The sequence below is a fragment of the Eubalaena glacialis genome, chromosome X, assembly GCF_028564815.1.
Source record: "Eubalaena glacialis isolate mEubGla1 chromosome X, mEubGla1.1.hap2.+ XY, whole genome shotgun sequence".
Taxonomy (NCBI): domain Eukaryota; kingdom Metazoa; phylum Chordata; class Mammalia; order Artiodactyla; family Balaenidae; genus Eubalaena; species Eubalaena glacialis.
The window spans coordinates 105,861,033-105,885,238 of record NC_083736.1 but is presented as its reverse complement, the minus strand read 5'-3'; the positions used below and the strand labels follow the sequence as shown (position 1 = coordinate 105,885,238).

The 24,206-nt window shown below is 36.8% G+C and overlaps 1 protein-coding gene across 2 annotated transcripts in view; it reads left to right on the top strand.

Moving 5' to 3' along the window:
• Nucleotides 1-1,467: 1,467 nt before the first annotated feature.
• LRCH2 (leucine rich repeats and calponin homology domain containing 2) overlaps nt 1,468-24,206 on the top strand; it is an 89,218-nt gene continuing 66,479 nt past the window's right edge. For both annotated transcript variants that reach the window (XM_061177819.1, XM_061177818.1), the window contains exon 1: nt 1,468-1,822. In XM_061177819.1, coding sequence (XP_061033802.1) covers nt 1,468-1,822 — 355 coding nt within the window. The remainder of the gene's footprint in view (nt 1,823-24,206) is intronic.

Genomic DNA, 24,206 nt, shown 5'->3' with positions numbered 1-24,206 from the left:
ATTGCTAAATTTTTTACTGGCTAGTTATTAAACATTCTTTTCCTAATCTTTTCTCTACCTAATGAATTTAGTTTCCCTTTCCACCCCTCTTGATTCTGGAAGTTCTCAATTAATACCTGATTTGATTTGCGATGTAAGAAAGATAAGATATAAGGTACAACTTTCTCTCTGACACCAGTGGGTTTAAATAATTTGATTTCACTTGCTAATTCATTGTGGAGGTCTGATTCTCAGTTCTGTTCCTTCTGTGGGTCATGCATCTGGCAAATGTAATTTCTTGCAACATAATTATCTTAGTTAACCTATATGGCCACAAAGCATTTTAGACAAGTTGTAATTCTTTCCCGTATTTTTTTTCCAAAGTAGAAATTTTTGTGGAGCTTTCTCCAAGAAAATGAGACTGTTGACAGATTGCTTAAACTGAAATGGATGTAAAAGAGATGCGCAGGATATTCAAATTAATGATAACTGAATATGACCAAGCATTCTGATAGTTTTCTTGTGTAACTTTTCTATTAGTGAAAAAGATTTGAATAACTCTGAGTGGGAGTGGAGGGATGGCAGTGGCCTGTGTGGTTGGGTTCATGTTCTAAGAATGAACTCCTAAAATCCAAGATTGATTAGCTTCATATCCACAGTGTTAAATCTTCAGAATTCTACCTAAAACCAAAACCTGTATTTCAAAAATAAACTTTAAGGTTGTTTGATGATCAAAGAGTTTTCCATCAGCCATGCTGACATGATGAGAAGAAACTCGAGATATTTTGGAGATCTTGGCACAACTTCAAAGACTTAGAGGACAGAATGCAGAGAACTTTTCCAAGTTTTGGAAGGCAGCAGTTTGGCTGAGACCCACACGCACTGAAACGAGAGCCTTCCTTGAAAACATTTTAAAAGTCTTTTCCTATTTTGGAATTCTAAATTATGGCAAAATTCATATAGGCTTAAAACTCAATTCTGCACCCATTTTCCTCCCCAAAGTTTCTCTCCGTGTTAACACTGCTAAAGGATTCCTGAGGCATTTGCGGTAAGCATTTCAGTCAGGTCCCTGATAGTCCTTCTAAACGCTGTTTCAAAATATTCTGAAACGAATCCCTTTCATCTCTATCTAATATATGCCTTTGTTTTGCAGACGCAAAAGGTGAAGCAACAAGGAGATTTGGGGGCATATCGCCAAATGACTTACAGTCAAGCTGGTGTCGCTTCGCAAGATTTTGGTACCCAAAGCAGCGGAACCGGGATTTAGCATCCTTCCTCTGATCACACGTTTCTTAAAGCAAGCATTCTGCGCGTTTGAACATCGCCTCTTCATACCCAACACCTCCTCCCAGCCCGCCCCCTAGTTCCTTCCCACCCTCTACCTCGCCCCCCCACCCCGCCCCCAGCCTGCGCATGCGTCCTAAGAACCCCCTACACTCGCGGCACAAGCTGAGAGTATTGTCGGGGGCTATTCTCTCTCCCAGGAACATGGCGGCGAGTCAGGGAGGTGGTGGTAACAGTGGGGGCGGCGGTTGTGGTGGAGGTGGAAGTAGCGGTGGCGGTGGCGCGGCCGGAGGGGGAGGTGGTGGAGCCGGAGTGGGAGGCGGCGGCGGCGGCGGCGGCGGGACCCTGGTGGTGCCCATCCCGGTACCGACTCTTTTCGGTCAGCCGTTCCCCAACGGGCCGCAGTGGAACCCGGGGAGCCTACAGCCTCAACACACCGTGAGGAGCCTGGACCGGGCCCTGGAGGAGGCGGGCAACTCCGGCATCCTGAGCCTCAGTGGTAGGAAACTCCGAGACTTCCCGGGCAGCGGCTACGACCTGACGGACACCACCCAAGCAGGTGACAGGACGGGGAGGGGGAGGGGAAGCTGGGCTGAGAAGGAGGAGGTGGGGGGAGTGGGTGGCTGCGTGGCTGCGTTGTTGGACTCTGCTGGTCTGGGCGGGTGCGCGGGGGCGGCGAGACTGACAGAGTCAGAGCAGCCAGTTTTGAATGTGAGGGGAAGAGCAGGGAAAGGTGGGGGGGCGGGAATGCTGACTGAAGGGTGTATGGAAATCGGGTGGGATGTGAAGGGTGAAAGAGCATTATTGTTAAAGCGAGTTTCCCCAGTAAGGGGTGGGGAGGGAGGTATTGACACCTTCCTGAATGCGCTGCTAACTCTCGTGGATGTTCCCATCTTTCCCGGAGGAAAAAAAGGCAATACTATAACATCATAATCTATACATATTCTTTAAAGCCATACGTGCCTGCAAGAATGGTATATCCCTTTTCCTAGTACAGCAGCAGTATTGCCATGGTTTTTCTGTGTTTTTATTTTGTGTGTGTTTTAATCATCCTAGAATATTCTTGCCTTCTTGTCACATATGCCTTTAAAGACTGAGATTTGTCATTTTCCTGGTGTTGAGATAGTGGTGGTTAAATTAGTATTTGCTGCAGTGGCAAATTAAATCATCAATCACTTATGTGTCTGGTTTACTAGGGGAAAGAGTCCTTGTTTTGAGTTATGTTGGAGTCTTAATTTTTATTGCAGATATAACCAAAAATTTTAAGGGCATTTTTGAGAAACAAAATTAACTCCGTTCTTCTTGGAGTTGTGGGTTAATGGTTTATCATTTTGGACAAGAAATTGCCTATTGTAATGTTCTTCATATACTCTCTGGTACTCTTTGTTGTGGATGGCATTTTTTGTTACGAACACACTCTCATTCCCCTCTGCCTTATAAGCCAATGCCGCTTATTTTAGGTGTGTTTTGGTTTGATGAAGGATTTTTTACTTTTCACAATCTTTAAATTTGTTATTTATGTGTCTGTTTTTATCTGCTTTGCTGAAAGAAATCATGGACAGATTTATTTTAATAGATTTAGTGATTTTGAAGCAATATAGTAAGTAAATTCACTCATAATGAGAAGTAATAAAAGACCTCTTATTTTCAGAATAACACTGTTTCATTGTATTACGTTTCTAGATATTAAATCAAGGTGTGTGTTTGGATGAGGGTGGGGAGAGGAGGAAAACCTAAAATTGAAGCCTTCTACCCAATTATTCTCTTAGGAATTATCCTAAGAACTATGAATGTGTAATTGATCAGTGATTTTGTATTTTGGAAAGCATGTTTGAGTATTTACTCCTTCACTCTGAACAGACTTCCTAAACAATATGTTCACATATTCATGATATATTGGCAAGATATTATACTACTTGGTATGTTCTTCGAAGGCATGAAGAAAAATGGTTTCAGACTGCATCATTATAGAGATATGTTGTTTTGCTTGTTACCTATAAAAGATTTCTTTATAGGACAAAGTTGAAGCATCCTCTCTTGGCATTCAGGGCTTTCACTGCCTGGCTCCAATTTATTATTGCAACCTTAACTCTTCAAATGCTCCTACATAGAACCCTCTGTTCCAGCTAGGTCAGCTCCCTGTCCCTCAAATATAGTTTATGAATTTTTGCCTCATCTTTGTAGAAGGTCATCCACATGCATGAGATTTTCTTCTTTTCTCCACCTATTTAATTTTGTTCAAGCTCCAGCTTTTCCAAGATGCTGTCTCCAACTCCCTTAGTCCACAGCAGTCTCCTGTTTCTTTGAATTCCTGTGGTACTTATTGTCTTTACCACTTACCTGCTGGCTTTATTTTCTTTTTATGTTTTGCTTTCCCTGAGAAGATGGAGAGCTCCTTAAAGGCAGGGAAAAAGTCATATACTTGTTCAGTTTTCTCATTATATATTGCTTATATTGTACTTAATATTTTTCATAAATATGAATATCATCTTATGTGGTTATAACCACTGGCTTTTAAGGCTTCAGTTTGTTTTCTGAGGGAAGTTTTAACACAAACCAGAACCATATTTGTTCTTGGTAAAATTCATTCATCATAAACTTTATCAGTGCCTACAGTAACAGAGGACTTTTTGAGATAATTCCACCCCATTTTACTTTTTAAAAAATTGAATATATGTTCCTTGTGGGAACACTTCAAAATTTAAATGAGAAATCTGTGGGTGACTCATTTGCCATTCATTTTTGACCAAATTCAGCCATGAACTAGTTAGGGACAATAATCTTACATGTAAAGAGACTAGTATCCATTATACATAAATGGAACTGAAGACAAACAGAGCATGTTTGAGATTATACATACATACCATACATACATACACATATACATACAAACATACAAATATGTATATACAATATATTCTCTGCTTGATGAAAACAGTTGTTTGTTGATATTGTTATACTTAAAATGACTCTCAGTGGGATACTGTTTCAGTACCAAATTGATTAGACAGCAGTGGTTTATTGGGTTGGGAAGAGATTGGAAGAAGGGAAAATAGGTAGGAAGCTATTTGTTAATCTAGGTGTGAGGTGGTGAGAATCTAGGTTGAAACAAAATTGGATTAGAAGGGGAAATTGATAAATTTCAAAGGAAGGGAGAGGGCTTTTCACATTATTTTGCTGTTCCTTACATATACATAAGATGAAATAGACCTGTGGTTTACCATCTTGCCTGCATGTTAAAATCACAAGGGAGTGTGTTTTTTTTTTTTTTAAACCTATGCCTGGGCCCCACGCTAGACCAATTTAATCAGTCTCAGGGGCAAAGAGAGGGTTTTTTTTGTTTGTTGGTTTGTTTTGTTTTTTAAGAATTCCCAAGTGATTATAATGTGCAGTCAGGGTTGGGAAACTCTAAAATAGCTCATTTTTTAGGCACTCAAGATATATTTATTGTTTGAGTGAATGAGAACATTGATAAAAGTTTGGTGACTAACCTAAAGCTACTTGTCAAGAGGGTCAAAACCAAAGCTAGGAACCAAGTGTTCAAGTTCTAGTTCAGTATTCTTTTTGATAGACTTGAGTGAAGCAGACCCATTTTTTTCATCATATTATGTCTGTAGTGACTAGAAACTTACCAGGAAACTATAATTTCTCCAGTTCCCTACTGTTGGATAAATTTGCGTTAAGAAAATAATGCCCCTAGAATATGTAGCAGCAAAATCTTGTTTTGTCTATTAATAGTCTTCCTGTGAGGGAAAGTGGATAATAGGTTGCTGATGGCAAAGTTTATCTTTGGTATCTTTTGATTTCTCTTTGCATTTCTGGTGTCTGTTCTTCTTCACCTGTCCCCTCCCTCCTGCCGCCCTCCTTATTTCTTTTTCCCTCTTCAGCCTCACTCCTCTTCCTTTGCTGGGTTGGAGCTCAATGCTAAATAATTATGACAGCCTTTCCAGGCGATTAACATTTAAAAGGGAGAGTTTGCCAATTACTTGAATCTCCATTTGGTGGTTTGTGCTCCCGACCTTTTTTGAATTGATATGCCTTGCAGGTACTTTTTTTTTTTTTTTTTTGGCCACGCGGCATGTGGGATCTTAGTTCCCGTGGAATCTTAACCACTGGACGGCCAGGGAAGTCCCTCCAGATACTTTGTGATTAAAATCCTCACCCATATAAAAAAATAAAAATAAGGATCAGAAAGTTGGTTACCCATTTCAGGAAAGTAGCTAACTCTGGTTGTAATGTCTTATCTTTGCTGGTCTGTGGGTAGATTTGGCAAGACAAAGGGAAATTGCCTAGAACTTTAAAAAGTCTGTCTGGATACTGTGATAATTTGTTGACTTTAAGAGAGCTTGGAAATGATTTTAATGGCTACCCAAACAAATCCTGAAACTTTTCATATTTGACTTTGTCACCAGTGCTACAAATAAGTCTCAGTCTACTTGCAGCTGCTCCCTTTGCTTCTTCATACTTCTTTATGTCCATAAACAATAGGTCTGTGAAACAGATTTAGGAATTCTTTACATACATCAGATTGTGCTGTGTCCTGGTTAATCACGTGTTTTCCTGTAAACCTGGAGTCAACTCTAGTATTTCCTACATGTGCTGGTTCACCTCTTCAACTGTGGGGCATGGTGCATTGTATCGGCTTGTAAAATGGAGCCAGTTAAACTGTGCAGCATCTGATTTTGTAACATAGGTGAAGGCCATCTTAGTGCATTCTGTGGAATAAGCTTGTGATTTTGTGGCCTGATTCAAATATCTGCCTTGCTGTATGTAATAAATATCTTACTGAAAAATTGAATGTGAAGGACACTTTTGATGGTTGAGTCATATTTTGATTGCTTCAGATTGAATTTGAATTGCTGAACCTTGCAGTGATTTATTTTATTCAGTAGTGAATTCTTCTATAGCATAAATAGTTGCCCCTTAATTTCTTTCTTTTGCAAGTTCACACTTTAAAATAAAATGTTATCTTAAATTGGAGGGTACGTTTATCATTAAAATAATACCATTTATACAGCTCTTTATAAATTCTGAGCACTTTAATGTATATTACCCTATTGTATCCTAATAATAACCCTTTGAGCTTTGTAGAGTGCATAGTAATTACTCTTTGTTGTTGAGAGAGGTTAAGTGATTTGCCGGAAGTTAAATGGCTAGTGTATGGCAGAGTGTGGGTCAGAGGCTAGGTTTACCAACTCTAGCACTATTCCAGTGTTATTTCCATTGCAACACTTTCTCTTCTTATAACAAAGCTACTATTAAAATAAACACTGTGCTAATAAATAGGTTATTTAATCTGAAAGATGAATGCTTATTTAGTTTCATAGATTATATAGTTTTTGTTTGTGGTGCAGTGTGTTTTGTTTTGTGCATGGTATTTGCATAGCTTGCCTTCATGCCCCTCTGTTGGTTTTAGAATAGATTCATTAAGCAAGCTTTTATTGAACTCTAACTTTGGAAACATGATCCTCGAAGGGTTTACAAACTAGGTGAATGTGTACAGTAATATATGTAACAATTAGAAAAGAGTTATAATATATAATGTTCAAAATTGTATGTTTTAATAAACTGTACAATTAAGTGATATGGAACTGGGGCATAAGGCTTAATTTTATTGGGGGTTAAGTTAGTTTGAGAAAGTTTCCTATAGAGTTAGGTATAGCTGAATCTTGAGGTAAATATCTGTATGGGATCAAGTTATGATTAAGCAGGAGGGACAGTTGCAGACTGTCAGGGGAGAAATTGCACTGATACGGAGTTGAGAATGGCATTGCATGTTAAGGGCAGATGTTAACTGCAGGTTCACTCTATATTTTCTCAAACATACTTGGAGGCTGAAAGGAGGGAACTAGTAGCGAGTTCAGTGTTAAAATGCAAGAGGGGGAGGGAGGATCTTCATGGAGTGGGTGGAGAGTTGTTAGCAATGGAAGGGAGGAGTTACCTGACTTTTGCTAAGGTGAAGGGGAAGGTAGATGTCTGGGGACATAATTGTCTTAAATTTTAATCTTAAGTGAGGCAGTGTCATCTGGGAGAACAAAGTTACAAGCATAGGAATAAGTACTCAATAGAGCAAAATGCTTTAAGGAGTCATTATGGAGAATAAGTCACAGTTTAGAATTAGGACTGTGTTAAGCAGCTAGATTAGTTGCTTTTGAACAATATGAGCTTACCATGTTTTCTGAAAAAAATTATATATACTGCATGACAGGTAAAAGAACAGAAGTGGTTGATTGGGATATTTTTGAATTGGGGTTATGGTGACACTTGCTTAAGTTTAAAATTTAATATTTTGATTTAGATTATTTGTAACATAAACTCTGAAGCATTTATTTATCATCAAAAGCATAAAGATGTACAAGATCCAGAACCTCATTGACAGCATGAGAGATGATGTTAAGGACACTTCACAAAGAAAAGTAATTGAATACTTAGAACATATTGATTTCCTGGGAGGTGATATTTAAGTTCCAAGGCATACAGTGTAACTTTGCAAAAGGGCATATCACTCTCCTAGCCTATCCCAACAGTACACTCTAAGGGATACTTAAACTGTATGATGCCCACCCCCATCGTACAGAGGCTGTTCATCATCATGATGTAGAAGGGGAAACCTTTTTCTTTTCTCTACACTTTGTGTGTATTTAGGTAGTTCTTGAAGCATTGTAACACTCTTATAATCAGTTTTCTGAAAAGTTTCAGAAAGTTTTCTCTGCTTCCCTTTTATAGGAAAAAATACCTTAAACTCCAGGGAACCATTTAATGTAATAAAAGAAAACTGTACAAGTGAGTTTTATAACAATAATTTAAATTTGTGTTTAGTCTCACTTTAAACTAGTGTGTTCAGTCTGCTAAAGGTCTAACTTTTAATCTTTACATTTCTCCTGTTTCAAATAAATTATAAATTGATAGCATTCCACTTACAGAATACCAGTCAATGGACTGTAATGGATAATTAAACAATGGATATTGTCTCATATATTTTTTGACCCCAAAATTTTTTTTAAGTTTTTTTTTCCAAATAGGAAAGTAAGTTCTTCCCTATTTGTGGACGTTGTTAATCTGTGTACTCTTATAATTTGTGACAGAGATTGTTGTCACTTTTAAATTAATTGCTTAAGTTTCTTTCAGCGGAATTTTATGTATAATATTAGGGATTCAAGGTGACAAGAGACAGAAATAAAATAACTGTGCCATAAAATTTTATTTGAACTCTGTTGAGACTAACCAATTCTAGAGCATTTGTGAATCTGGATTTCATTCAAAAATGACTTCTCTAAATTATTATGTCCCTAAGAGACTCTAGAATGTGCAGCATAGAAATTTTCCCCTCTTAAAAAAGTAATTACAATATATAAATCCTTAATACTTTGAGCTAATTGGTTGGGGATGTCTGTGTCAATGAGAAATCAATTACTTTTTAAGATATTTATACATTAAAAATAGTAAATTGAACATAGCTGTCTCCTTAATTTACCTTGATTAGTATGTAAGAATGGATTTGTCATATCTATTTTATGTAAATGGACAGGGTGATAAAGTTGCTGCCTTTAAGGAACTTATGATTTCCTAGTGGTATAAAAGAAGTACTCATGTATCTATTATATAGGCTAGATCAAGGTTTCAAGGAGTGGGGGAACTTGCCCCCAGGAGATATTTGGTAATGTCCGGGGACGTTTTTGACTGTCACAACTTGGGGATGCTACTGATATCTAGTGGGTGGAAGCCAGGGATGCTGCTAAGCATCCTACAGTGAACAAGACTGCCCACACAACAAAGAGTTACCTGGTCCAAAATGTCGGTGGTGATTGAGATTGAGCAGTGCCGGGCTAGAGTAAGATAAATGTCTTAAGTAAAAACAGAGTGATGTGCAAGTTTGAAGAGGGAGCGGTGACATGATTGTGTTGGTAGAACATCAGAGGGGGCTTTATAATGGAGATGGAGGATGGGCTTTGAAGGGGAAGGATCAGATTTTATACTTAATCATAAAAAGAGGATACTATATGAATATTGACGTCCTAGAGTCTCTTCAAACTCAAAATGTCAAAAAAAGACCAACTTTTGTTATTGACCCTAGGCCCCCTGATCCCCCAGACTAGAAACTTGGGAATTATTCTTGACTCTTCACTGTCCCTCACCCTCTATATCTGGTTAGGACCTAAGGCCTCTTGATCATAACTCTTTGAATAGCTTTCAGATCTGTTTCCTTCCTGTCTGTTCTCACTGCCATTGTTGTTGTTCAGGTCCTCCTCTCCTCACCTTTAACTGGACCTATCAACAGTTTTCCCAAATGATCTCTCTGCCGCATGTTCAGTTTGCTTCAAGTTCAATTAGTCCTTCACACTGTAGCTGGAGCACTCTAATATGCAAATCTGATTGTCACTTGTTGCTACTAAAACACCTTCGATCCAGTAAGCCAGCTCCTTAATAATACATTGCTTATTCCTTGTTTTGAACTTTAAAAAAATGTGAAAAAGCTAATACATAACTCTGCTTTATATAACTGGTAATTTTTATATTATATTACTTAATGTTAAGTTGCTCAGATTCATCCAAATTGTATGAAGCTGTAGTTCATTCTTTTTTTTTTAAATTATATATTTATTTATTTATTTTATTTATGGCTGCGTTGGGTCTTCGTTGCTGCACGCGGACTTTTCTCTGGTTGTGGCGAGTGGGGGCTACTCTTCGTTGCGGTGCGCGGGCTTCTCATTGCGGTGGCTTCTCTTGTTGTGAAGCACAGTCTCTAGGCGCGCAGGCTTCAGTAGTTGTGGCTCCCGGGCTCTAGAGCACAGGCTCAGTAGTTGTGGCGCACGGGCTTAAGTTGCTCCACGGCATGTGGGATCTTCCCGGACCAGGGCTTGAACCTGTGTCCCCTGCATTGGCAGGCGGATTCTTAACCACTGCGCCACCAGGGAAGTCCCTGTAGTTCATTCTTTTTGGTGGCTCCATTATCTTTCATTGTGTGACTATAGCATAGTTTATTTATCCACTGTCTCACTGGTGGCCATTTGGGTTGTTAACATATTTTTGCTCTTGTGAACAGTGCTGCTATAAGCGTTATTATACATATCTCCTGTTGTGCATGTGCAAGAATTTCTCTTGTGTTTATTCTTGGGAGTGGAATAGCTGGATTGTATGGTATGTTAATGTTCAAATTAAGGAGATAATGCCAACTGGTTTACAGTTTACCTTTCCATCAACCTCTGTAAGAGATCCTATGAATTCATATCTCCTCCAACACATAGTATTGTCAGATTTAAACATTTTGGCCAAACGAGTTTATTATTTTTTATTTTTTTGGCTGCACTGAGGCATGCGGGATCTTAGTTGCCCGACCAGGAATCAAACCCACACCCCCTGCAGTGGAAGCGTGGAATCCTAACCACTGGACCTCTAGGGAATTCCCCCAAATGAGTTTAAAATGGTAGTTCAATGAAGTCTTTTTTTTTTTTGGAGTATGAAACTATTTTTTTTTATTGAAGTGTAGTTGATTTACAATACTGTGTTAGTTTCAGGTGTACAGCAAAGTGACTCAGTTATTTATATATATATGTGTATGTGTGTGTATATATATATTTTTTTCAGATTCTTTTCCATTATAGGTTATTACAAGATATTGAATATAGTTCCCAGTGCTATACAGTAAGTCCTTGTTGTTTATCTATTTTATATATAGTATCTGTTAATCCCAAACTCCTAATTTATCCCTCCCTCCCTCCTTTCTCCTTTGGTAACTGTAAGTTTGTCTTCTATATCTGTGAGTCTGTTTCTGTTTTGTAAATAAGGTCATTTGTGTCATTTTTTAAAGATCCCACATATAAGTGATATCATATAACATTTGTCTTTCTCTGTCTAATTTACTTCATCTAGTATGATAATCTAGGTCCATCCACGTGGCTGCAAATGGCATTATTTCATTCTTTTTTATGGCTGAGTAATATTCCATTGTGTATACATCTTCTTTATCCATTCATCTGTTGACGGACACTTAAGTTGCTTCCATGTCCTGGCTACTGTAAATAGAGCTGCAGTGAACATTGTGGTACATGACTCTTTTTGAATTATGGTTTTCTTAGGGTATATGCCCAGTAGCGGGATTGCTGGGTCGTACGGTACTTCTGTTTTTAGTTTCTTAAGGAACCTCCATACTGTTCTCCATAGTGGCTGTATCAATTTACATTCCCACCAACAGTGCAAGAGGGTTCCCTTTTCTCCACACCCTCTCCAGCATTTATTGCTTATAGACTTTTTGATGATGGCCATTCTGACTGGTTCGAGGTGATACCTTTCTTGATTTATATTTCCCTGATCACCAGTTTCGTTAACATATCTTCAAATGTCTTACCTACTTGGCCATATGTGTTTCCTGTACTGTGAAATAATTTATTTTGCCCCAAATACTAATACTATACTAATCATTTGTCAGTTTTGTATATTGTATTTTCTCCTAGTTTATAACTTGTCTTTTTTGCTTTTTAAGGAGTCATTTGCTGAACAAATGTTCTACATTTTAATACAGTTAAATTTATCAGTCTTTTATAGTCACTATTTTTTGTGTCTTGTTTAAGAATGTGTAAAATATATTCATGTATGTTTTTTACTAAAGGTTTTAAAGGTTTGTTTTGGGTGTTTAAGTTCCTCATCAATGTGGAATTGATTTTTATGTGTAGTGTGAGGTAGAGGTCCAATTTTGTGTTTTAGTACATGGATCATCTTTTTCCAGATATATCCCTGCCTACTTCTTTTCTTTTTAACATTTTACTGAGATATAATTCACATGCCCAAAATTCACTCATTTAAAGTATATAGTTTATTGGTTGTTAGTTGTATACTCATCACTGCAGTCTAATTTTGGGATATTTTTATCACTTCAAAAAGAAACCCCATACCCATTAGCATATCCCCCCACCCCGCCACCAATCTAGACCTAGGCAACCTCTAACTTACTTTTTGTGTTTATAGATTTGTTGATTCTGAACATTTTATATAAATAGATTCGTACAACATGTGGCCCTTTGTGATAGTCTTCTTTCATTTATCATGTTTTAAAGTTCATTTATGTTGTAGCATATATCACTACTTCATTCCTTTTTATATCTGAATAATATTCTATTGTACATTTTGTTTGTCTATTCATCAGTTGATGGACAGTTGGGTTGTTTCCATTCTTTGGCTATTATAAATAATATTGCTGTGAACATTATGTAAAAGTTGTATAGATGTATGTTTTCATTTCTCTTATATATGTAGGAGTAGAATTGCTGGATCATATGTTAATTCTATGTTTAACATTTTGAGGAAATGCTAAATTGTTTTCCAAAGTGGCAGCACCATATTACATTTCCAGTAGCAGTGTATGAGGATTCCAGTTTCTTCATATCTTCAACAACACTTGTTGCTATCTGTATTTTTGTTTATAGTCATCCTAGTAAGTGTGAAGTATAATCTCATTATGGTTTTGATTTGCATTTTTGCAAATGACTAATGATGTTGACCTCCTTTCATGTGTTTATTGTCCATTTGTATATTTTCCTGAGGAAATGTTTGTTTAGATTCTGTCCATTTTCTAATTGGGTTGTCTTTTCATTATTACTGAGTTATAAGAGTTTTTTTTTTCTTTTTCTTCTGTACATAAAACCCTTACCCAAGTATATAGCTTGCAAATGTTTCTTTCCTAGTCTGTGGGTCGTCTGCTTTGAAACACAAAATTTGAAAATTTTGATGAAGCCCATTTTATCTGTTTTTTTCTTATGTTGCTTGTGCTTTCTGTGTCATATCTAAGGAGCCATTGCCTAACCCAGGGTTATGAAGATTTACTCTTATGTTTTCTTTTGGTTTTATAGTTTTAGCACTTACATTAGACATATTATCCATCTTGAGTTCTTTTGTTTGTTTTTCAATTAAAACTTTTTTTTTACCAGTAAATACTGTATTTTACCCCTCAGGTGTGTTGGTACTTTTTTTTTAAATTAATTTTTTTATTGGAGTATAGTTGATTTACAACGTTGTGTTAGTTTCTGCTGTACAGCAAACTGAATCAGCCATGCATATACATATATCCACTCTCTTCTAGACTCCATTCCCATATAGGTCATTACAGAGCACCTAATAGAGTTCCCTGTGCTATACAGTAGGTTCTTATTAGTTATCTTTTATATATAGTAGTGTGTATATGTCAATCCCAATCCCCCAGTTTATCTCCCCCCTTTCCCCTTGGTAACCATAAGTTGGTTTTCTACATCTGTGACTCTTTCTGTTTTGTAAATAGTTTCATTTGTACCTTTTTTTTAGATTCCACATATAAGCGATATCATATGATATTTGCCTTTCTCCGTCTGACTTAGTTCACTCAGTGTAACAATCTCTAGGTCCCTCCATGTTGCTACAGATGGCATTATTTCGTTTCCAGGTATTCCATGGTATATATATACCACATCCATGGTATATATATACCACATGGTATAATATTATTCCATGGTATATATATTCCATGGTATATATATATACCACATCTTTATCCATTCCTCCATTGATGGACATTTAGGTTGCTTCCACGTCCTGGCTATTGCAAGTAGTGCTGCAATGAACATTGGGATGCATGTATCCTTTCGAATTACGGTTTTCTCTGGATATATGCACAGGAGTGGGATTGCTGGGTCGTATGGTAATTCTATTTTTAGTTTTTTAATGAACCTCCATACTGTTATCCATAGTGGCTGTGCCAATTTACATTCCCACCAACAGTGCAAGAGGGTTCCGTTTTCTCCACACCCTCTCCAGCATTTGTTGTTTATAGATTTTTTGATGATGGCCATTCTGACTGGTGTGAGGTAATACCTCGTTATAGTTTTGATTTGCATTTCTCTAATAATTAGTGACGTTGAACATCTTTTCATGTGCCTCTTGGCTATCTGTCCATCTTGAGTTCTTTGTGTATGGTGTGAGATCAGGGTCCAACTTTGTTCTTTTGCATATGTATATCTAGTTGTCCCAGTACCATTTCCGGAAAATACCTTTCTTTCCTCATCTAGTTTTCTTGTTACTCTTGTCGAAAATCAACTGACCATAAATGTGAATGTTTATTTCTGGACTCTCAATTCTATTCCATTGATCTATATATCTGTTCTTATCCTGGTACCACTCTATCTTGATTTCTGTAGCTCTGTATTAAGTTTTGTAATCAGGAGGTGTGAGTCTTCTTCCAACATTGTTCTTTTTCAAGATTGCTTTGGCTATTTCGGGACCAATATGAATTTTAGGATCAGCTTGTCAATTTCTTCAGAAAATGCAGTTTGGGATTTTGATAGGGGTCGTGTTGAAACTGTAGGTCAATTTGGGGAAATTTTACCATCTTAACAATATTAAGTTTTCCAGTCCATGAATATGGGATGTCTTTTGATTTATTTGTATCTTTAGTTTCTTTCAATAATATTTTGTAGTTTTCCTCCATCTTTATTTTCTGACATACTATCATATATAGAAAAAAATAGAATTTTTTCTTAATTTCATTTTTGAGATATTCATTGCTAGTTTATTGAAATACGGTTGTTGTTGTTGTTGTTTTTTTGTGGCTGCACCACGTGGCTTGTGGGATCTTAGTTCCCCGACCAGGGATTGAACCTGGGCCCTAGGCAGTGAAAGCATGGAGTCCTAACCACTGGACCCAAATATAATTGACTTTTTTTTAGTAGACTTTATTTATTATTATTATTTTTAGTATTTATTTATTTATTTATCTATTTATTTAGTTGGCTGCGTCAGGTGTTCCTTGTGGCCTGTGGGATCTTCATTGCGGCACGTGGGATCTTTCATTGCAGTGCTCGTTGTGGTGCACGGGCTCTTTGTTGCGGCACACGGGCTTCTCTCTAGTTGTGGTATGTGGGTTTCCTCTTCTCTAGTTGTGTCGTGGGCTCCAGAATGCATGGGCTCTGTACTTTGCGGCATGCGGGCTCTCTAGTTAAGGCACGCAAGCTCAGTAGTTGTGGCACGCAGGCTTAGTTGCCCCATAGCATGTGGGATCTTAGTTCTCCGACCAGGGATTGAACCTGCGTCCCCTGCATTGGAAGGCGGATTCTTTACCACTGGACCACCAGGGAAGTCCCTATAATTGACTTTTACATAGTGGTCTTTTATCTTGCAACCTTGCTGAACTTGTTTCTTCATTCTAATAGTTTTTTAATGGATTCATTAGGATTTTCTGTATATACGATCATGTCATCTGCAAATAGAGATAGTTATACTTCTTCCTTTCGAATCTGGATGCCTTTTATTTCAGTTTCTTGCCTAATCATCCTGGCTAGAACTTCTAGTACAGTGTTGAGTAGATATGGTGAGAGTGGATATTCTTGTCTTATTCCTGAATTTAGGAGGAATGCATTCAGTCTTTCACCATTAAATATGATATTAGCTCTGGTTTTTTTCATAGATGCCCTTTTTCAGGTTGAAGAAATTCCTTTTTATATCTAGTTTTTTGTCTTTTATTGCATTAATATGGTATATTACATTGATAGGCTTTTAGATGTTATATCCTTCTTGCATACCTGGCCTACCTGCTTTTCAGTTTAGTCTCATAGTGTCCCAAAACTCTACATTCCAGCCTGCCAAATTCCATGCTGTTCCTTGAAAGTATCATGCTATTCCATGTTTTCATGTTATTTTTACCCTTACTGTTGATGTCCTTCTTCTCCCTCTTTTCTGCCTTGTGAACTCCTGTTGATCTTTTGTATCCAAGATCAGGCCTTTCTTTATTACCTTTTCCCTTTCCCCCATCCTCTACATATAGGGATTACTCTATCCCTCTAATGTAGCTGCTGTGATCCTTTATTGCAATTAATATATTTCCCCTATTGTAACATTCATCATCAATTTAATAACTTTTCCAGAAAAAAAGAAACACTACCACAATAAGCACATACATGGATTTTAGAAGTGTTAGCATTAGACGAAAATGTGCATTGTAAAATCAAAGAAATATGGTATTTGTTTACATTTCTCTTTTTATTGATTTTGGAGGTTTTTGAATGTAGTTGCTTTGTTGCCACTCCAACATTTAGTATAGTGTGTGGTACACAGTAGATGTTTAGCACATTTGTTCAATTTAGCCTGCTTCTTACCCTGGGTGCCTTTTCAGGTCCCTCCACAGTTTGTCTCTTTCCTTTTCCACTGTGTTTTCCAAATACTTCTCATGTATGTACCTGTTCTTCAGTCAGATTGGACTTCTTACTGTCTCTCTGATTTTTGTTTTTATTGTTTTGTTATATTATTTAAAAAAAGAAAAGCTATCAGAAAGCAAAAAGAAATAACAGCTTATTAATTGCTTCATAAGCAGAGATATGATTATTAAACTTTAACAGGTGCGAATTAGCTATAGTTTTTATATATTGTTATATTGTATCACTGAATATGTTTTTATTTTAGAATAGTTGACTGCTTTTAAATATTTAGGTTAACTAATAAAATTGATTTGTAAGTAATGTTTATGACATTAAATAACATGTTTGGCATTAAAATTATTATAAAATGTTTTGAGGATTAATCTGTTGTTTTAACCAATCCCATCTTGAAAATCATATTTGTAGATGAAGTCCAGGAAAAATTGTGAGATGAATGCCTATTTTGTGCTTGGGTTTAGCAGTTTTTCCAGTAGTATAGCTCTAAATTGTTTAAAATTATTTTCATGTGCGTTGGTCTAGTTTTCTCTTCTTACATTGGTCTGCTGTCCTCCATTTGCCATAAGCTCTCAGAAATAATTGCTGTATATATGTTCACTGCTTCTCTTGTAAAAAACCTCATCAACTCATGACTGAATGTTTTCTCAACATTAATTTATGTAATGTTGCCTTAAAAGTCTTTCCATTATAGTCTGTTGTATACTTTTCTTCCAGATTGTTCTTTCTGAGAGTTTTGTTTATGCCACTGTTCCACTGAAGAAAAATGTTTTATAACATGATTTTTAACGACTGCCTAATAGTCTATTGTATGTATGCACCATATTTTATTTAATCATTCCTCTATTGTTAGTTGTTTAAGTTACTATTTAATATCAGTACATAGCCAGGTGCAATTGTGCTCTTAGCTTTACATTGCTTCCCTCAAGAGGAGTTTAAACTCTTTGAGGGCAGATAACACTTTCTATACAAAAATACCCTATAGTGTTTGGTTGACTGCGGTGTCTCTCTGCAACAGTTGATAGTAAATGCTTGTCAAATTTCTAAACTTAAAATTACGGGAAGGAGCATGATAATGTTATGTACTGACTTCTTATTCTATTTGTGTGACTATAAACTAGAGGAATGGCTTTGCCATGGTATCTTGGTGATCTTGCACATCTCCACATAGTCCACATAGGCAAGGCTGAACCACAATCTGACTCAAATCTTGGGGAAAGACTCTGTGATCCTCCCTGGTACATGGCAAGATAGATGACATAAGGTCATTTTGTGTGCACCTCCCTATCTTGTGGGAGGCTGCCTCAAGGCAGTTTATTATCTCCTTCCCTCATTCTGGTGAGACATGGGACATTCTTTCAGATACAGCTGTGAGTATAAAATTGCAAAGCTGCGGTCTAGAGTTGGTTCCTCCATGACAGAGCAACCCTCTGTGCATGTTGTCTGTTATTTGGTCCTTCCCTCCAGTTTGGTTTTGTCCTGTGGGACTAGGGACATGGGGAACTGACACCATACAGCTCATGCTTTCTCTGTCTGTGTTAGTAATAAACTGTCTGAATCCATTTGGTCTTATTGGTAGCTGCCAGTGTGCTGCTGTGTAGGAGCCACTTGAACATTTAAGATAGACTAATGGGGTTTTCTTTGGCCTGGTTTGTGGAATTTGTCATTTCTTTGTAATTAGTTTACTGTAACTTGCTTTTAATTTCAGCATACAATATTTAGTGCCTTGTTAAATAGCTCAAGTAAGGATGATCCTTGCTCTGTAAATACAGTATTTTTTTAAGGGGCACAGTACACCGGCTGTAAAATTTGTCGTAATCTGGATACATCAAAGATGAAGCAGTTAGTTTTGTTTAGCATAGTAGCTTGCACTTGGGGGTTTTTTTTTGTTTTGTTTTTTTGTTTTTTTTTACCCTCCTCCAGGACTGCTTTTGTTTTGGAATCCAAAGCCTACTAGAGTTATCTTGGGAAGTCAGTTTGACATAGACTGTTCTTATGTTACATTAGACTTTCCTTTCTCATGCAGTAGAAATGTACTAAGGTATCATAATTAATGCAAATAAAAAGTATACTGTGTGCTTGTCCCTCAGTATCCATGGGGGATTGGTTCTAGGACCCCAGCAAATACCAAAATCCACAGATGCTCAAGTCCCTTATGTAAAATGGCCTAGTACAATTGGCCCTCCATATCTGTGGGTTCCCCATCTGTAGATAAGGAGGGCCTACTGTATAAACAGATCCATTTGATTTTCAGTGACTAGTTGACATTGACCTAGGCAGAAAGTATATCAACGTTAGATTAATCATGCATCAGTTCAGATATCTTAGAGATGGTCAAGGTGACATGTTTTGTTATTGCTTACTTCATTATCAGACTAATTATAACAATTCACATTGTATAGTTTTGGGGGTTTGCTTTATGAAAATAATTTACATGAAAGCATGATTTTCGACATTAAAACTTGCATACTTTCATAGTAATTTGCATTTTAAAAATTATGACATATAATATTGGAATAGCAATAAAACATGACAGCACAGTGATAGATGTTTGGTAGCAGACCAAGTTGTGCCCCATAAAAACAAAATAATTGTATATAATACCAACTTATAATTAGCCTATAGCTGTCTGGATACATCATTCTTATGAATGAAATATATATGGTTGGAATTCAGTTTACATTCTGAAATATAATACTTTTAAAATAGTATAATATTAATAGTGTTTTCTTATAACAGAAGCATGCTTGCTTATTGTAGAAAATTTAGAATATTAAAAGCATAAAGAAGAAAATACAAAACACTCCTTATTCTACCAACCTTGAGTAAACATTAACATTTTGGTGTATTTCCTTCATACCCCCACACTCATCACCTTGTACATACCTGTAGGTCTTTGTATGTATATATACTGAGTGTATAAAATGTACATTTTAAAAGGAAACAATTGGCTCATACTGTGTATATAGTTTAATATTTTGAGTGTTCTAGTTTTTACCCTCTGAGCATTCTTATTTCCATATTAAGGAATCAAGTCTATAATATCATTTTTAAAGGCTGCGGGATATTTCATTTTGAGGGTATACTGTATTTTATTTAGTCTTTACCTATTGTTGGACACTGAAGTTGTTTCTAATTTTCTACTCTATTAAATAACTGAAATGTACATAGTTTTTTATGAATCTTTATTTGGTTTTAAAAATTGCTAGAGATTGAATTCTTGGATCAATGGGTATGAACATTTTTAAGGCTCTTGATTCATATTGCCAAATTTCCTTCTAGACAGGTTACCTCATTTTGAATTTCCATCAGCGGTATATGGGGAAGTGCCCAATTCAAACTAGCCTTGCCAACATTGAGTAATATCTTTGAAAACTTTTAAATTTGATGGGTGAATTATAGTGTCTTATTCTTTACATTTCTTTTGATTAACAGTGAGGTTGAATATATTTTCATATACATCTTGGTCATTGATAATTTTCATTTTTGAATCTGTTTATGTCCTTGGGCCAGGCTTTATCTATGAGTTGTTATCATTTTGCTTTTTTGTTTTTGTTTTTAATTTTACTTATTTATTTATTTTTGGCTGTGTTGGGTCTTCGTTTCTGTGCGAGGGCTTTCTCTAGTTGCGGCAAGCGGGGGCCACTCTTCATCGTGGTGCGCGGGCCTCTCACTATCGCGGCCTCTCTTGTTGCGGAGCACAGGCTCCAGACGCGCAGGCTCAGTAGTTGTGGCTCACAGGCCTAGTTGCTCCGCGGCATGTGGGATCTTCCCAAACCAGGGCTTGAACCCGTGTCCCCTACATTGGCAGACGGATTCTCAACCACTGCGCCACCAGGGAAGCCCCATTTTGCTTTTTGATAGACTGCAGTTTTCCTTTTTATGTAGCTAAATCTAGAAATCTTTTCATTTGTGAATTATTTCTTTATTTGATGCTTTGAAAGTCCACCCCTCATTCTAGAATTGAGTGACTATTCACTAGAATGTTTTGCTAGTTTTTTATGATTCATTTTTCATGTTTATCTTTTTCTTCCATCTGGAATTTATTTTAGTAAAGGTTATGTGATGAGGCTCTAACATTTGTCTTTTGAAAATAAAAGTTTATCAAGAACCACTTAATAAATAATACTACATGAATTCAAAATGCCAAATTTATAGTCTAATAAATTTTATAGGGGTTGAAGTATAGTGTCATTCTCAAACATCACTTTGATGTTTGAATGTCATTATACTGCATTATTTCTTGGTGAAATTGAAACACTTTGTAGAATTTCCTACAGACAACTGTGCATAGAGCTGCCCCTCCCCCCTTTAAAAAAAAATAAAGTCTTGTCCTTCCACGTGGCTTAATAGTTGTATGACTCACAGTCCTTTTCTCACTGAGCATGCATATAATCTACCCTCTGGTTAGCAGCTGTGGTTTCTCCTTGCAGCATCTGTTTTTGTTTGCCCCCTTGCTTCTCAAAGTGCCTGTGCTCAAAAGGAGCCTTCCATTATTGGTTGCTGCAGGTCACTAAGGTCTGCGTGTTATTGTTTCTCGTAACTGTTGGCTTTAAAGCATTTTTTTCTTCCCTTTTTCTAATATCTACTTCATACTTCTTTTCCTCTCCACTGTACTTATGGTTAATATTTTAACATCATGGAGTAGCTTAGAAATTCTTGAGCTGTACATCTTACTCATTCAACAAGGCTTTAATGTTATAGACTGACTTTTCATTATCTTGTCCTGAATGACAGCACAATACCCTTCTAGGGAATACTGAATCAAGAAATCACCTGTCTTTGCTGAGGGCATCTGTTGAAAGCAGATGCCAGAGCCATGGGGTTGTCATTTCCCATCAGGTTCCGACATCAGAGCCTAGTACTTCAAAGACACTCTCCATTCTTGCATTGACAGACAGCTGTGGTGCCTCCTGTTTTCTTGTTGCTTTTGTTTCTAGTCCTAACACTTCTTTTAGATGGAAAAGTAGATAAGGAAGCATTAGTATTTGAGAGCGTATTAATCAGATTTTACGTGCTGTAACTGCTCACATTTGAGTAATATCAATTACTGAAGAGCACAGAAAATTTTTTTCATTTTCATGTTAGGAAATAAGTATTTTAGTTAGTTGATTTTATGCACTCTCCTAAAGACATAATTCTAGCATATATTTTCCATGTAATAAGAACTGAATATAATAGTCAATTTCCATCATTTTATTTTATATATTTATGAACATTATATATCATTAGGTACAAATTGATAATTTTCCTGTCGTTTCTTTTGCTTACTTCCTCTAAGGATTTTAGGTTGTTACAGAATGTTTACTCATTTCCAGTAGCTCTGAGATAATGAGGAGTAGTAATTAAGTGATTTTGGCAATCTTTTATAGGTAATCATCAGTAGAATTAGAATATAGTTCAGATACAGTCTAGTGCTCATCTACTAAATAACAGTTATACCTCATTTTTCAGTCTGTAGGACTTCTGTAAACTGTGAGATACACCCCAAGGATTATGAAGTATTGGTCCCATCACAACAGCTTTGTAAAAAATCACACTTTTAGTTGAACTAAGTGGGGGTGATTTTTTTTTTTGCATAGTTCCTTTCACTGAAGTGTTATTATCTGAGCCGATAATATTTGGTGCTAGGGTGGAACAATAATTGGGATTGCTTAGAGTTGGTGTCCGACTGGCTTTTAACCTACCCTAACACGTAGTACCTAATTCATGGTGCTTAATGGAATTTTGAATGAGCGGCACAGCCTATGAGTCAAGTCAGAATGTTGCCTGGGAAATAAGAATGAGACTTGGAAGGTGAGAATCAGGATTTGCCTGCCTCTGTCTCAGACTCTAAGGGCAGAACCACAGAGAATTTGATGCTTATGATATTTAATTATTTTACCTTGTGTATTTTCTGTGGTGAGGCTGCAACTTCTGATCCGTGGTCAATAAGGAATGTACACCTTGGGAGATAATTTTCCATGGGTCTTATGTTTCTGCATATCTTGTGAGTGAGGCACTAACTGCCCTTTGTTCAGGACTATCTTTTGGAAGAAAGGACAATCATGCTTATTATCCAGTAAAATAATGTCTCCCTTCGAACAAAGTGCAGGCATGTGTACTGTCTTTTATAAAAGATTTGGGTTCCCTCAGCTTAGACTTCCTCTCCTTTAATGTGATGTATTGTATGTGCAGGTATCCATCTATACCCATATATGTCACCCCTGTGAGATTTGGGGGGCAAGAGGAACTGATACAGACTTGCTGCTCATGCCACTTGCCGTGCTGTGAGTAATAAAGTCCTTTGACACACAGGAGTCTCATGCCTTCTGCCAGCCTCCATTCAACTGTGGTAGGCTAGCTTGTTGGTTGACAAGTAGGCTAAAGTCTCAGATCCTTTAGAGTTCTTGACAGGTACTCAGCCTATAAAATGTTACAAATCTTCTGAAGAAACTCCTTTACTTTTTAATTTTCTTTAATCTTTGTTTATTGAGTTGGTTAAAATATTGAAAAATTAATAAGGGTCCATTCTTTAAGGAGCCAAGAAAGCTATGTTTTGGCTCAGACTAAACAGTCCTGAAATGGTAAATTAGGAACAGCTGAGAGCTTTATAATGGTGTTCATTATTTTCTTAACTAAAAATTGGGACTTGAAGTAAGATATATGTTCTGCTTCTTATTGTAAGAAGAAATCTAGGATATGATTGTAGTTAGGAGATTTAGAATTTCTCTGACCCTGCTTTGTGGTTCCAGTGGAACAGAATATTTGAAATCTGGGACAGGAAGTCACAATAGTGTGTTGGAGGAGTGGAAAAGCACACATAGAACATGGACTTTGAAGTCATATCTGAGTTTGGAACCCCTCTGCTGTCAGTTATTACTAGTTTTTTAACATTAGTCATGCCATTCAGTATGTCTTTGATTCATATAATGAGGAATAGTGGCTACCTCATAAGGTTGTTATGAGAATTAGAAATGATTATGCAAAGCCCATAGCCTTCTGACCTAGCATATGTGGAGGGCGCGTGTGTGCGCGCACACGCGCACACATGAGACAGTTGCTTCAGTTCCACTTAGGTTATTGTTGATGTGAATTTAAAGTTCTGACTTCAAATTATTTCTCTACTTAACTGTCATGTTTCTTTAAGCAGAAAATTCTCTATCTCTGTTAATGATGAGTGTTTTCTAAAACACACATCATTGTTAGAAGTTTTTCCATACGTGATAATGTGACAGATTTTCAAACATAATCTGGCATTTTTTTAAAATAAGAGGGACTATAGCAATCTATATTATTAATTATCACCCAGAGAAGACTCATGTATCTTAGTTCGTTTTAACAATATGTGACAAAGGACATACAGCCTTTTGAACACTGAGTAAAATAAAACTATAATTAGTACAGTATAATAGTATACTTTCTGGAAGTCATTTTCTATATCTTGGCAGAAATGCTAGCCGGTGGGCCAAGAAATGCACTGGGTGACAGATGGACCCGTCTGTGGCTCTTGTGGCTGCAGCTTGGGAGGCAGCAAACAGATTTCCATTCCATCTGACTCCTCTCTTCCCTTCTCTAGCTTCTTTGACCTCTGAAGCTCAAGAGTGATACAGAACATAATTTAGATCAGATTATTTAAAATGATCTATTAATGTCTAACAGGCTCCCAGCAGTTTTACAAGGAGCGATTTGAAGGAGGCAGGAAACAGTACACAGCAGTCTGTCTACTGTTGAGTTATTGCCAATACTGCTTGATATGATTTTATAATAAAAACCAAAACAAAAGAAAAATAGTTC